The sequence below is a fragment of the Urocampus carinirostris genome, chromosome 3 (assembly GCF_059441175.1).
Source record: "Urocampus carinirostris isolate Australia breed hairy pipefish chromosome 3, RoL_Ucar_1.0, whole genome shotgun sequence".
NCBI classification, from domain to species: Eukaryota; Metazoa; Chordata; class Actinopteri; order Syngnathiformes; family Syngnathidae; genus Urocampus; species Urocampus carinirostris.
Window position 1 is genome coordinate 13582539 of NC_142351.1, and position 12981 is coordinate 13595519.

Consider the following 12981-nt stretch of genomic DNA (forward strand, 5'->3'; position numbering starts at 1 on the left):
TGAAAAGTCCGTCTCTTTTTAAAGAACCGGCTTTTTCGGCTCAACTCATTCAAGAAAGCCTGCTCTCAAACGGCTCACTTGCTTTGATGCATTATATTACGAATTATGATGTTGTATAAAGAAGTTAAGAAAAAAAGGAAGTATAAAAGGAGGAAATGACAAAATACAGGTTTGTGGTTATCCCTTTAATTAATAATAATAATAATAATAATAATTTCCTTTGTATTGTCATTCTTTGTAACAATGTACATAGAACGAAATGTCGATACACCTGACCCGTTGTAGCGAGTCGGTGCAGCCGCATTGGTATATTATATATATATATATATATATATATATATACCACAGCCATATCCCCCTAGTGGGAGGTGGCTAGAGTCATTTCTGACTCTTTTTAGGAGATTGATTTAGAGGAGGGGATTCCCAGCCCCCTCGCTCAACCCAACTGAGGTGTTGGGAATCATTAGGTGACCAAACCCCCCAATTCCAACCCCTAATGCTGAACGCCAAGCAGGGAGGCAACGGGTACCAATGTTTAAGTCATAGGTATGACTCGGCCGAGGCTTGAACCAATAATTTGATGCAGAAAATTAATTAATGATTTGATGATTAAAACTGAATGAATATATAGATTTATATTATATATTTGTCACCGATTTACAATTTCAACCTCGATAACACTAAATTTTGGGGACCCATACATCTCTGTTGGGACCCATAGATTTTTGAGCATGCGAGTCCCCGGGACTTATCACTTTTCAGAGGTAAACACTGAGAACCGCTGGTATAAAGAAAATACTCACTCCAACTTCCTTCCATTTCAGTTACTAGCAGACAACAATATCAATGTATATACTTTAAAGTGTTATTTCAAGAACAGATGTTTTTCTTTGCAGGAAATCTCATCACAGAAGAGATACTAACTACAAGGAGGGACGATGTCAATGGTTAACTATACACTGTCTCCTTAATGACCCTGAAAGGCTGTTTGCTTGTGTGTGCTATCCACCGTTGCAAAAGAGTTGCCAAGAGTAAAACTGTGTCAATTATTTTAGGGGTTGTGATGTTATTTACCATCATTATTCTTATTTATAATAAGAATAATAATAATAATAATTTCCTTGTATTGTCATTCTGTGTAACAATGTACACAGAACGAAATGTCGATTGCACCTGACCCGTTGTAGCGAGCCGATGCAGCCGCAGCCAACAGAGGGCGCCGCCGACCACTTTTTAAGTCTTATAACGCTTTAAGTATATTGGAAGTATTGTTAGATGAACGGTCTACTTCCATTGAGATCCAAATAGAAAGAGAAGTCAAATATAATTGAGAAAGTCTTGTAAAAGGAAAGCAAACTGTTAAAATAAAACCAGCAATTACCGACTGAAGCTATGACTATGAGTTCTAAATAGAAGATGTCTGGAATATATTGAGTGTCCACACTCCACAAAGTCTGGGGAGACTTGACAATAGTTGTTTATTTAGCATTATACACATTAGGGTTTTTATAGGAAAAGGGCTGACTAAGACAGAAAAACGTGGAGAGAGAGAGAGAGAGAGAGAGAGAGAGCGGTGGGGTAGAGAGAGAGAAAGATAGTAGGGGAGGGAGGGAGAGAGACAGAGAGAGAGAGAGAGAGGGTGGAGAGAGGAAGCTAGTCTGAGACTAAGATCGTAGGAGAGAGAGAGAGAGAGAGATAGTAGGAGAGAGGTCGAGAAGGAGTGAGAGAGAGGGTGGAGAGAGAGGAAGCTAGTCTGAGACTAAGATAGTAGGAGAGAGAGAAAGAAAGAGAGGAGAGAGGTCGACATGGAGAGAGAGTGAGACAGAGAGAGGGGGGGATAGAGAGCCAGAGGGGATAGAGAGAGAGAGAGAAAGAGGGAGGGTGGGGTGAGAGAGATAGCATGAGAGAGATCCAGTGAAAGAAAAGGAGAAAATAGGAGAGAGTGTGAGAGAGAGAGATAGAGGGGGGGAGAGTGAGACAGAGTCAGAGAAAGAGAAAGAGAAAGAGAGAGGGAGTTAGGGAGAGAGAAAGTGAGAGAGAGAGAGAGAGAGAGAGAGAGAGAGAGAGAGAGAGAGAGAGAGAGAGAGAGAGAGAGAGAGAGAGAGAGAGAGAGAGAGATGGTGAGAAAGACAGGGAGACAGAGAGAGAATGAGAGATGGTGGAGAGAGAGGAAGCTAGTCAGAGAGAAATATAGTAGGAGAGAGAGAAAGGTAGTAGGAGAGAAAGAAAAGAGAGCGCGAGAGAGGGAGAGAGAGAGAGAGAGAGAGAGAGAGAGAGGTGGGTAGAGAGAGAGAAAGATGGTAGGAAAGGGAGAGAGAGAGAAAGAGAGAGAAAGAAAGAGAGTCAGAGAGACAGAGAGAGAGAGAGAAGGAGAGAGAGCGGGACAGAGAGCGAGGGGGGACAGAGTGAGACAGAACGGGGGGCATAGAGAGAGAGAGAGAAAAAGAGAGACAGAGAGAGAGGAAGCTAGTCTGAGACTAAGATAGTAGGAGGGAGAGAGATAGTAGGAGAGAGGTTGAGAAGGAGAGAGAGAGAGGGGTGGAGAGAGAGGAAGCCAGTCTGAGATTGAGATAGTAGGAGCGAAAGAGTAAGATAGTAGGAGAGAGGTCGAGAGAGAGAGAGAGAGAGAGAGAGAGAGAGAGACATAGAGAGAGACAGAGAGAGAGAGAGGAAGCTAGTCTGAGACTAAGATAGTAGGAGGGAAAGAGAGAGATAGTAGGAGAGAGGTCGAGAAGGAGAGAGAGAGAGGGTGGAGAGAGAGGAAGCCAGTCTGAGATTGAGATAGTAGGAGGGAAAGAGTAAGATAGTAGGAGAGAGGTCGAGAGAGAGAGAGAGAGAGAGACAGAGAGAGAGACAAAGAGAGAGAGAGGAAGCTAGTCTGAGACTAAGATAGTAGGAGGGAAAGAGAGAGATAGTAGGAGAGAGGTCGAGAAGGAGAGAGAGAGAGGGTGGAGAGAGAGGAAGCCAGTCTGAGATTGAGATAGTAGGAGAGAAAGAGTAAGATAGTAGGAGAGAGAGAGAGAGTGAGAGAGAGACAGAGGAAGCTATTCTGAGACTAAGATAGTAGGAGGGAAAGAGAGAGATAGTAGGAGAGAGGTCGAGATGGAGAGAGAGAGAGGGTGGAGAGAGAGGAAGCTAGTCTGAGATTGAGATAGTAGGGGAGAGAGAGAGAGAGAGAGAGAGAGAGAGAGAGAGAGAGAGAGAGAGAGAGAGAGAGAGAGAGAGAGAGAGAGAGAGAGAGAGAGAGAGAGAGAGAGAGAGAGAGAGAGAGAGAGAGAGAGAGAGAGAGAGAGAGAGAGAGAGAGAGAGAGAGAGAGAGAGAGAGAGAGCTCACCCGAGTCACTTTGAGCCCACTAACCTTAAGTCCAGTCCATAAATGAGTGACGGAACCGATCCGGGTTGGTAGTTGGACCGCAATGGGCGGATCGGAGTCTCCCCTCGCTCCGGCCAATAACGCGAAGACCCTCGCGTCACTCAGTCCACGATTCCAAGCGGGCAGCCGCTGGATCCTTGCATAACAATCCCCGCACTCATCGATCTGCTTTTTTTTCAGCATGGCCGCTGCGAAGAAAGTCTGCATCGTCGGATCTGGAAATTGGCAAGTAAACGTTCCAAAGTGTTACAGAGCGAGTGAGGAAGCATGCAAAGGACACATTGCACTTGGAAAATGTCCACTCGGGACTCTTTTCTGCTTTTGTTAGCTAAATTAGCATCAGCGCTTGTTGGTGTCTGCAAGTGTCAACCGTTAGCTAAAAACAGCTGCTTTCGCTTCGCTAGGCGTTGTGTCTTACTTACCGGTAATTAGGGTTGGATAGGGTTAATTAACTGGATTAATTTCAATGACTTTTGGGTTACTCCAATACCAAATATGCTAATAAAAGACAAAAGAAACTAAATAGGAATAAAGTTACCAAATTTTGTGCAGGCTTGGGGAGTAACGGAATAGATGGAACGGCAAAAATGATGTTGGCAAGCTGTTTGGATTTATTTTCATTTTGTTTCTGTCGCATTTTATGTTGGTTTCAAAGAGATCAAAGCCAGGAGAGAAAGCTTACCACGTGTTGTGAGTCACAATTTTATTCATCTTTAGTTTCTTTTGTCTTTTATTGGCATATTTGGTATTGGAGTAGTCCAAAAGTAATTGAAAGTAATCCAGTTAAAGTAACCCTACCCAATTCTGCCAGTAATTCACAATGAGCCGAGCTTTTTTTCACTCTTCCTTTTAAACAAAAAGCAGTGGGCAGGGGACACCCTGAACTGGTTGCCAGCCAATCGCAGGGCACACAGGGACAGACAACTCATTCGCTCATTCACCGGCCAATTCACCTGAAATGCATGTTTTTGGAACGTGGGAGGAGACCGGAGTGCCCGGAGGAAACCCACGCAAGCACGGGGAGAACATACAAACTCCGCACAGGAAGTCTGGAGCTGGATTTGAACCCACGACAGGTTCCCATGACATGAACTGTGCCGCACAAGCGCTAACCACTGCGCCGCCGTTCTGCTATCTAATATGCTGTTTGTTCGAATTTATCTGCAAAGCACCTGATTTCTCCATCCATGACTGGGTTAGGGGACCTTTTTGACTCAAAGAGCCATAAAAGGACAAATATTTTGATTTTTTTTTTTCCTCTTATTGTAGTCGCATTTATTTGTATAGCCCTTGATCACAAAAGACTGCAAATGTCTCTATTACACATTCCCCTGATCTGAAACCAACATGCCAGCAAGGAAAAACGTCAACATGAGAGATTCACACCCAGGGTTGGGTAGGGTTACTTTAACTGGATTCAATTATATTATATTATACTTTCTCTGGTTTTCATTGGACAATTATTATACAATAAATTCGAGAAGTGAAAATGTGTTGTTGTGTTGGTTCGGGTCTCGTACTTAGCTGGAGGGTCCTGAAGTCAAACCAGTTAAGAACCACTGCTGGAGTTTATATACATTCAGGGTTGGGTAGGGTTACTTTAACTTGATTACTTTCAATTACTTTTTGATTACTCCAATATCAAATATGCTAATAAAAGACAAAAAAAAACTAAATATGAATAAAATTACTAAATTTTGTGCAGTAACGGAATACATGGAACGGCAAAAATGATGTTGGCAAGCTGTTTGGATTTATTTTCATTTTGTTTCTGTCGCATTTTATGTTAGTTTTGCCAGAGATCAAAGCCAGGAGAGAAATCTTACCACGTGTTGTGAGTCATAATTTTATTCATATTTAGTTTCTTTTTGTCTTTTATTAGCATATTTGGTATTGGAGTAATCCAAAAGTAATTGAAAGTCATCAAGTTAAAGTAACCTTACCCAACCCTACCGGTATTTCACAATTAATTCTCTCTCTCTCTCTGTCTCTCTCTCTCTCTCTTTTTCTCTTCCTTTGTTGCTTTGTCTCTTTCTCTTTCTTTCTTCCTACCCTTTGCGCTTTCCTTTCTCTTTTTTCTCCTTCTGTCTTTGTTTTTCTCTTTGGATTTCTTTCTTCCTCTCCCTTTCTTTCCCCCTCTCTCACGACTTCTCTTTTATCTCTTTTGTGTGTCACGCTCTCTCCCTCTCTCTTTTTGTCCCGCCCTCTCTTCTTTTCCCTCCCTCTTCCTCTTATTTCTTTATCTCGCTTTTTCTTTCTCTTTAATCTACTAGTCCGGCCTCCGACAGAATGTTCGTTCTATCGTGTGGCCCCCCGAGTTAAAATGAGTTTGACACCCCTGGTGTAGATAGTATATGGAAACACACAGTATCATACCTATTGGATTGCAAAATTGAGGGTCTTTCACACAACTGTGACATATTTTGGATTACATTCAAGAGCTAACTCCATTATGAACAACACAGGGGCTCTGCCATTGCCAAGATAGTCGGTGCCAATGCCGCCCGGAATTCCAAATTTGACAACACAGTGAAAATGTGGGTGTTTGAAGAGATGGTAGATGGCCGCAAACTGACTGAAATTATCAACACTGACCATGAGAATGTGAAATACCTTCCCGGGCACAAGCTACCTGCAAATGTGGTAAGACAATCCTGATTTTTTTTAACACATTTCATGTCACATTGCATGTTTTGCTATGGATGGCGAATATGCCTCCGTTTATAACAATCATGGTCGTGAATCTTCAATAGATTTTGAAGTGTAGTTTAAATCGTTCTTCCTTTCATGCTGTGAAAGATAGGGGCAGGAGTATAGTCAGTATATCTTGTGCAGTGTTAACTAAATAAAAAAATAAAAAAGGGAGGGAGAAGAGGTCTGAATTGCGTATTGGCGTTTTTGTTTTATTCTGTGATGAAAATGGTGAAAGTAAGAAACAGACCGTTTGAAATACAGTCCAAATGCTGACAAAATGAGCTGCGATGAGGATTTCAGCCAGAAAATACGGAAGTTACGGACAAGAGCCAAGAAGAAAACCGCAGGTTCGAGAGTGTTCTCCATTCGGGCCCCATTGTTGTGGAAAGCTTTTGCAATGGATGGCGAATATGCCTCCGTTCATAAATCATGGTCGCGAATCTTCAATAAATGTTGAAGTGTACTTTATATTGTTCTTCCTTTCATGCTGTAAAATTCCCATCAGGTGGCGGTTCCAGACCTGGTGGAGGCATCTCGAGATGCAGACATTCTGGTGTTTGTCATCCCACACCAGTTTATTGGGAAGGCCTGTGATTCCATGGAGGGCAAAATAAAGAGCGATGCACTAGGAATTTCTCTCATCAAGGTTTGACTTTTGCCCTGTTTGGAATGGAATTGAAACTCTTACAGTAGTGTGAAACCATTGTTACCACAGTGGGGTAACATATACCGTCAATTCCGGACTATAGAGCGCACCTGATTATAAGCCGCACCCATCACATTTTAAGAGGACAACCGCTTTTGTACTTGCACAAGGCGCACCTGTATATAAGCCGCATGCGCCCACATTAAAACATGTAACACAATCACAAATTTAACCCGAACCCGACTTTGAGTCCCGCGATTGTAACTGAATATAAAGTACACAGTCCAAAAACCACAGCCAGCAAAATGAACAGAAAATGATACCGGTACTTAAGGTTTGATGCAAACCTGCAGAGTCCGGGTCCCGTTGAAAATAATCCAAGGAAAAAAAACTTATATTTCCAAAGGTAAGGGTGGGAAAAATATATATCCACTATTGTCCGCTGCGTCCACAAACACGTCTCACCTTTACTCCACTTCCCGTCAGCCCCCGTTGTTTTCGGCCCTTCTTTTTGATTCATTTCAGAATAAGTCTCTATAATAAATACATTACAAAAATATACAGTTGCAAATACATATTATACATGGTTACACATATTTACAAAGAAAGACGGTACACCGAGAGAGTTTTCAAAGCTTTAATAATATTATTATAACTTTCATCCCAAACCTTGCCTGTGAAGGGTAGCAAAACGCTACTAGCAACACGCTCGCAACACAGTAAACGGGTCTGTTAAAGAAACATACTGTGCTTGTAAAAATCACGGTAAACCGTCCTCATCTTCCTCCTTATAACTGACGTCATCAAAGTCGTCTTCCCCAGTTTGGGAAAGAGACTATGTCATGTTGGCGTCGTCCCACGCTCCCTTATTCAAAAACACGCTCGCAAAGTAAAGTTTACGTGCAGTAGCTGTTTCCTTCTTTTTCGGACTGTTCGATTGCATTTAGCTTGAAAGCTGCGTCATGTGCCTTTCTTTTTGCAATTTGCATGGTGAGGATATTTCTACGCTAAATTAATTTGTGCACAAGCTAAGAAGTTGCAGTCTTCCTCGGCGCATATATTCCACCGGTCTGAATCTTACCTTTTGTACTCGAGCGCCGCTGGCGGCTGTTAGAAATTACATAAATTGGCCGCATCACTGAATAAGCCGCAGGGTTGAACGTTTGGGAAAAAAGTAGCGGCTTATAGTCCAGAATTTACGGTACTCAGTTTTGTATTTTCTGTTTTTTTTGCAGGGTGTTGATGAGGGGCCCAATGGACTTAAACTGATTTCGGATGTGATCCAGGGGAAGCTCGGTATTGCGATGAGTGTGCTGATGGGGGCGAACATTGCCAACGAAGTGGCCGACGAAAAGTTTTGTGAGACCACCATTGGTTAGTCTCGATTTTTCGCAACAAAAGGGCTTTTTTTAATGTCTTGGCCTACCTTGTTTCCTATTGCTCCTCCTTGGTGCACACAACTACTGTTCAATTCCCAAATTCAGTAGTTTGGGTATTTTTGTCACATAAAAAAAAAGCACATAGATCGGTCTACTTTTATTGCATTTGACTGTTATACAGTATGTTAAAACAATGAGTTCACCCCTCACATTTCTTCAGAAATTTCATTGTAATGTTTAATAGAATAACCCTGAAGAAACATTGCTTCGACATAATGAAAATAAGTAAATTTATTTTTCCCCTTAAAAAAACTCAAAATTTAGCCATCAATAACTAAAAACCTTAGCTACAAAAGTGAGTACAACCGTAAGGCACTACACCCCTATATGTCCAAGCAAAGCACTGCTTGTAAGGTGTGTTCAATTTGAAGTACACTGTCATACTGGTCACTGAAACTCCCAATATGACACACCATGGCAAGGAACTCTCTAGGGACCTTAAAAACAATGTATAGTGGCACTACATAAGGGTGCCCAAGGCTAAAAGGCGATTGCCAACACCCTGTAGTTGAGCTTCAGTACAGTAGCCAAGATCCTCCTGCGTTTTAAAAAAAAATCAGGATGCACTCACAACAGAGCTTGTGTTGGATGTCCAAAGAAGCTGAGTGATCGCGCACGGCTTCACATCCAAATGCTATCTAAAGAAGATGGGGGCAGGAATGTAGTCAGCATTGCTGCAGAGATTGAAGATGTCTGGAAGTACTCGGACCATAAACTATAGGAACTTTCACTTTTGGGTGTACTCACCTTTGTTGCAAAGGGGTTTAGTTATTGACTGCTATATCATTATTAGCGCAGTCGTAAGAGTTGATCAAAGTTGCTGGTACAAATTATGAATCGTATGTCAAAAACGCTATTAAGAGTATTTTTTTTATTTTGCAGGATGTAAAAATGAAAAGCACGGGGCTCTTCTTAAGGAACTCATGCAAACCAAAAACTTCCGTGTGACAGTTGTGCAAGAGCATGATGTGGTGGAAATCTGTGGCGCTTTAAAGGTGAGCCTTCTTCGAAAAATGGTTACCAAAACGGGCCAAACTATTAACAATCCCCCAAAAATGGATTATTTAAAAATATTGTTATTTTCCATTTTTTATTGCGTTTTGTTTGTATTTTACTGTCTGCTTTTTGATCCTGTGATATCACAAGATAATAATTATATTAAAGGGACAGTATCATTTAGTGCCTCTTAGTTGTAAAAAGTAAATTCATTAAAAAACAATATGGATTTAAAAGCAAAAATGCATGAGCTATCATTAAAAACACATTTTTAAAAATACCCAGAGGCCAAGAAATTAGCATGCATTTTACATAACACCAGCCTTACCTAAAGGGAGCAAACATAATTGTCTAGGCAAAAAACAGCGAACTAAATTAGCCTGGGTTGTTAACTTTGAGTCTGTAGTTTGTATTTTTCCCTTGTGCATTTTTGCATTCGTTTTTGGTTGCACTACATCATAAAGTGACTAATATTACGCATTGTACCTTTAAGGAAAACGTTAAATCCCTTTCAAAATTGTCATTGTGTGTGGTCAGAAATTATAATATGAATTCATACGTTGATTTTTGTGTTTTTATTTTGCTTTTCCTCATACAACAGAGGTGTGACTGTTGGTGAATTTGAATTGAAAATATTCAACAATGATGTAAATGGTTTGCATTTATATAGCGATTTTCAAGTCAATGAAGACCTCCCAAAGCGCTTTACAATGTCAGTGTTCATGATGGGTCCCGGGGACTTGCATGCTCAAAAATCTATGGGTCCCAACAGAGATCTATGGGTCCCCAAAATTTTTTGTTATCGAGGTTGAAATTGTAAATCGGCGACAATTATTTAATATAAATCTATATATTCATTCAGTTTTAATCATCACAGTTTATTGGTAATACAAATCAGTTATCGCTTCAAGATTTTTCAGTTCACAACGATATTGTACATTATACAAAATAAAATTGCTGAAATAATTATATTAATCTATATTGTCATTCAGTTTTAATCATCAAAGTTAATTGGTAATACAAAGCAGTTATCGCTTTAGATTTTTCAGTTCACAATATTGTAAATTATACAAAATAGTATTGCTGAAATATTAGTCTATATATTCATTCAGTTTTAATCATCACAGTTAATTGGTAATACAAAGCAGTTATCACTTTTCATATATTCTACATGGTTTGCTGTCACGCCACAGTTGTAATGCCTTCTCAAGGTCCAATCCATTATCATCCTCCTCATAGCGTAACCAGGAATAAAATTAAGTCCATTTTGGCAGAAAAGTCCTTATCTTGCTTGGGAGTATTATTTTGTTTATTTCTTTCGTCAACATACGTGTTTTCCTAGCGATCTTCCGAAGAATTTCTCCGCCGTTTTTTCGTGACGGAATTATTGCCGTTATCACTTTCTGCATTAGTTTCGACTTATTACTGACACTGAAGAAATTACCAATTTTGCGTTGATTTTCACCTTCCCTCAACGACAACCACCAACACAATGACGTAATCTCGAAGCAACGAGATCTCATTTGCCGAGATCGGAGTGCAGACGAAAACTCGAACCGCCAGACCTAAACAACAATGGTGGATCTGCCTGACGAAAAGTTTGAAGTGCGGTAAACCTTTGTTAAAAATAAAAGTAATCGGGTAATAATGTCAATTTTGTGTCAAAAAACTTGCGTCCTGGGGACGCACGTTGATTTGACTCTATGCGTACTGGGGAAGCACGTTGATTTGACTCTATGCGTCCCCAGCAAAAATGATGCGTCTACGAAGCAGGGTCTCGGGCAAACGAGAACACTGCACTGTGCAATACACTTAACCATTCACACACCAATAGGGAGCCTACCTGCTTATTGGGGGGGGCATTAGGGATTCAGTGTCTTGCCCAAGGACACGGAGGAGCCAGGAATCGAACCTGCGAGCTCTTGACCCCAAGACGAGTGCTCTACCTCCTGAGCTTTTTACATGTAATACTGTCACAATTTGGTTTCATGAAATAATTGTTGTGAAAAGCGTTTAGACCATCAGGGGGCGTGCCCAAGATTAGCTCCAGCTTTTTCCCATCAGCCCTTTTTTTTTTTTTTCAATTATTTCACAGTTGTTAGTTTCAAATTCATTGTAACTTTGTATTTATAAGGAACGGAAAAAAACGTAATCATTCAATATTATTGCAATGTCGATCATTTTACAATTTTAATGCAAAGGAAGTTTACTATCGTGTTCCTTCTATATGTTTTAGAACATTGTTGCCGTGGGGGCAGGTTTCTGTGACGGCCTGGGTTACGGGGACAACACAAAAGCGGCCGTGATCCGGTTGGGTCTGATGGAGATGATCGCCTTCGCCCGGATTTTTTGCACTGCTGGACCCGTGTCCTCGGCGACGTTCCTGGAGAGCTGCGGCGTGGCCGACCTCATAACTACATGCTACGGTGGCCGCAATCGGAAGGTAGCCGAGGCCTTTGCAAAAACCGGAAAGGTAAGCGAGAGGAATGTGTTTCAGACTTCCAGTTTTTAATATAGTGTCGTTCTCACCTTTACTCTTGGTCAGTCCATTGAAGAGCTGGAGAAGGAGATGCTTAACGGGCAAAAACTGCAAGGCCCGGCAACGGCGGCTGAGGTTTACCTCATCCTCAAGCATAAAAACTTGGTCGACAAGTAAGTTTAAAACTCAAACCCGACCTAGAAGAACCAATTGTATTGTGTTTTTTTTGGGACTCACTGCAACTTCACTCCACCAGGTTCCCATTATTCGACGCTGTCTATAAGATCTGCTACCAGGGCCATCCTGTCACGGAGTTCATCAGCTGTTTGCAAAACCACCCTGAACACATGTAAAGCGCCAAAAAACGGACCAAGTGCCTTCTGCATGAAGAACGTTACTCAGTCTTTTGTTACTCATCCGAAACAGGAGGCGACCTGTCACTACCCAGCAGGGTTGGGTAGGGTTACTTTAACTTGATTACTTTCAATGACTTTTGGATTACTCCAATACCAAATACGCTAACGGCAAAAATGATGTTGGCAAGCTGTTTGGATTCATTTTCATTTTGTTTGTCGCATTTTATGTTAGTTTTGCCAGAGATCAAAGCCAGGAGAGAAAGCTTACCACGTGTTGTGAGTCATCATTTTATTCATATTTAGTTTTTTTGTCTTTTATTAGCATATTTGGTATTGGAGTAATCCAAAAGTTATTGAAAGTAATCCAGTTAAAGTAACCCTACCCAACCCTGCTATCCAGCTGGGAAGCACCTAGGCGCCCTCTTGTGTCACTCACTCCATGGAGACGTTGCATAACGATTTGAAATCAACCACTTGACCGTGACGATCAGTTAATACCGTTTTAATACAATGAAATCTCGCTGAAGCATGGAAAACTTTCCTTCCCTACGATTTTAATTCCCCCTAGGTGGTCTTGTTTAAGGCTTAAAACGGTGATTGCTGAAGTTAGTCTGAGACTGTCCTTGACATGTAAACTAAAGCAAGCATTCATATTTAAATATGGCCATATAAAGGGCAAGTTCTCAAAGAACTTAGGACATAAGAGAGGAACATAATGCCATCCAATAGACACCTCTCTGACCAGGAATCAGTTCATTATCATGTAATCCTGTTTCATGTCTTTGCTCTATTTCTCATCCTGTACTGTATATTAATTACACATGGCAACTGTTTTTATACTAAACGCAAGTGCCTTCAAATATACAGTTCCTTAAGCAAGTAAAGGCTGATGCGCATATTTGTGTAGACCAAATACTTGTTTTTGAAATGTTACCATTCATTAACACTACTGCCTTAGTCATATTTTTTACTCATTAATAAATGGCAATGTAAACATT

At 41.0% G+C, this 12981-nt stretch overlaps 1 protein-coding gene across 1 annotated transcript; it reads left to right on the forward strand.

Annotated features, from left to right (window-relative positions):
• Nucleotides 1-3346: 3346 nt before the first annotated feature.
• Nucleotides 3347-12981, forward strand: LOC148368740 (glycerol-3-phosphate dehydrogenase [NAD(+)], cytoplasmic). Its single transcript, XM_088330772.1, has 8 exons — nt 3347-3598; nt 5839-6016; nt 6573-6713; nt 7949-8087; nt 9035-9147; nt 11385-11621; nt 11694-11800; nt 11884-12981. Exons 1-8 carry the CDS (start codon nt 3555-3557, stop codon nt 11978-11980), a joined length of 1056 nt encoding a protein of 351 aa, XP_088186898.1. The 5' UTR covers nt 3347-3554; the 3' UTR covers nt 11981-12981.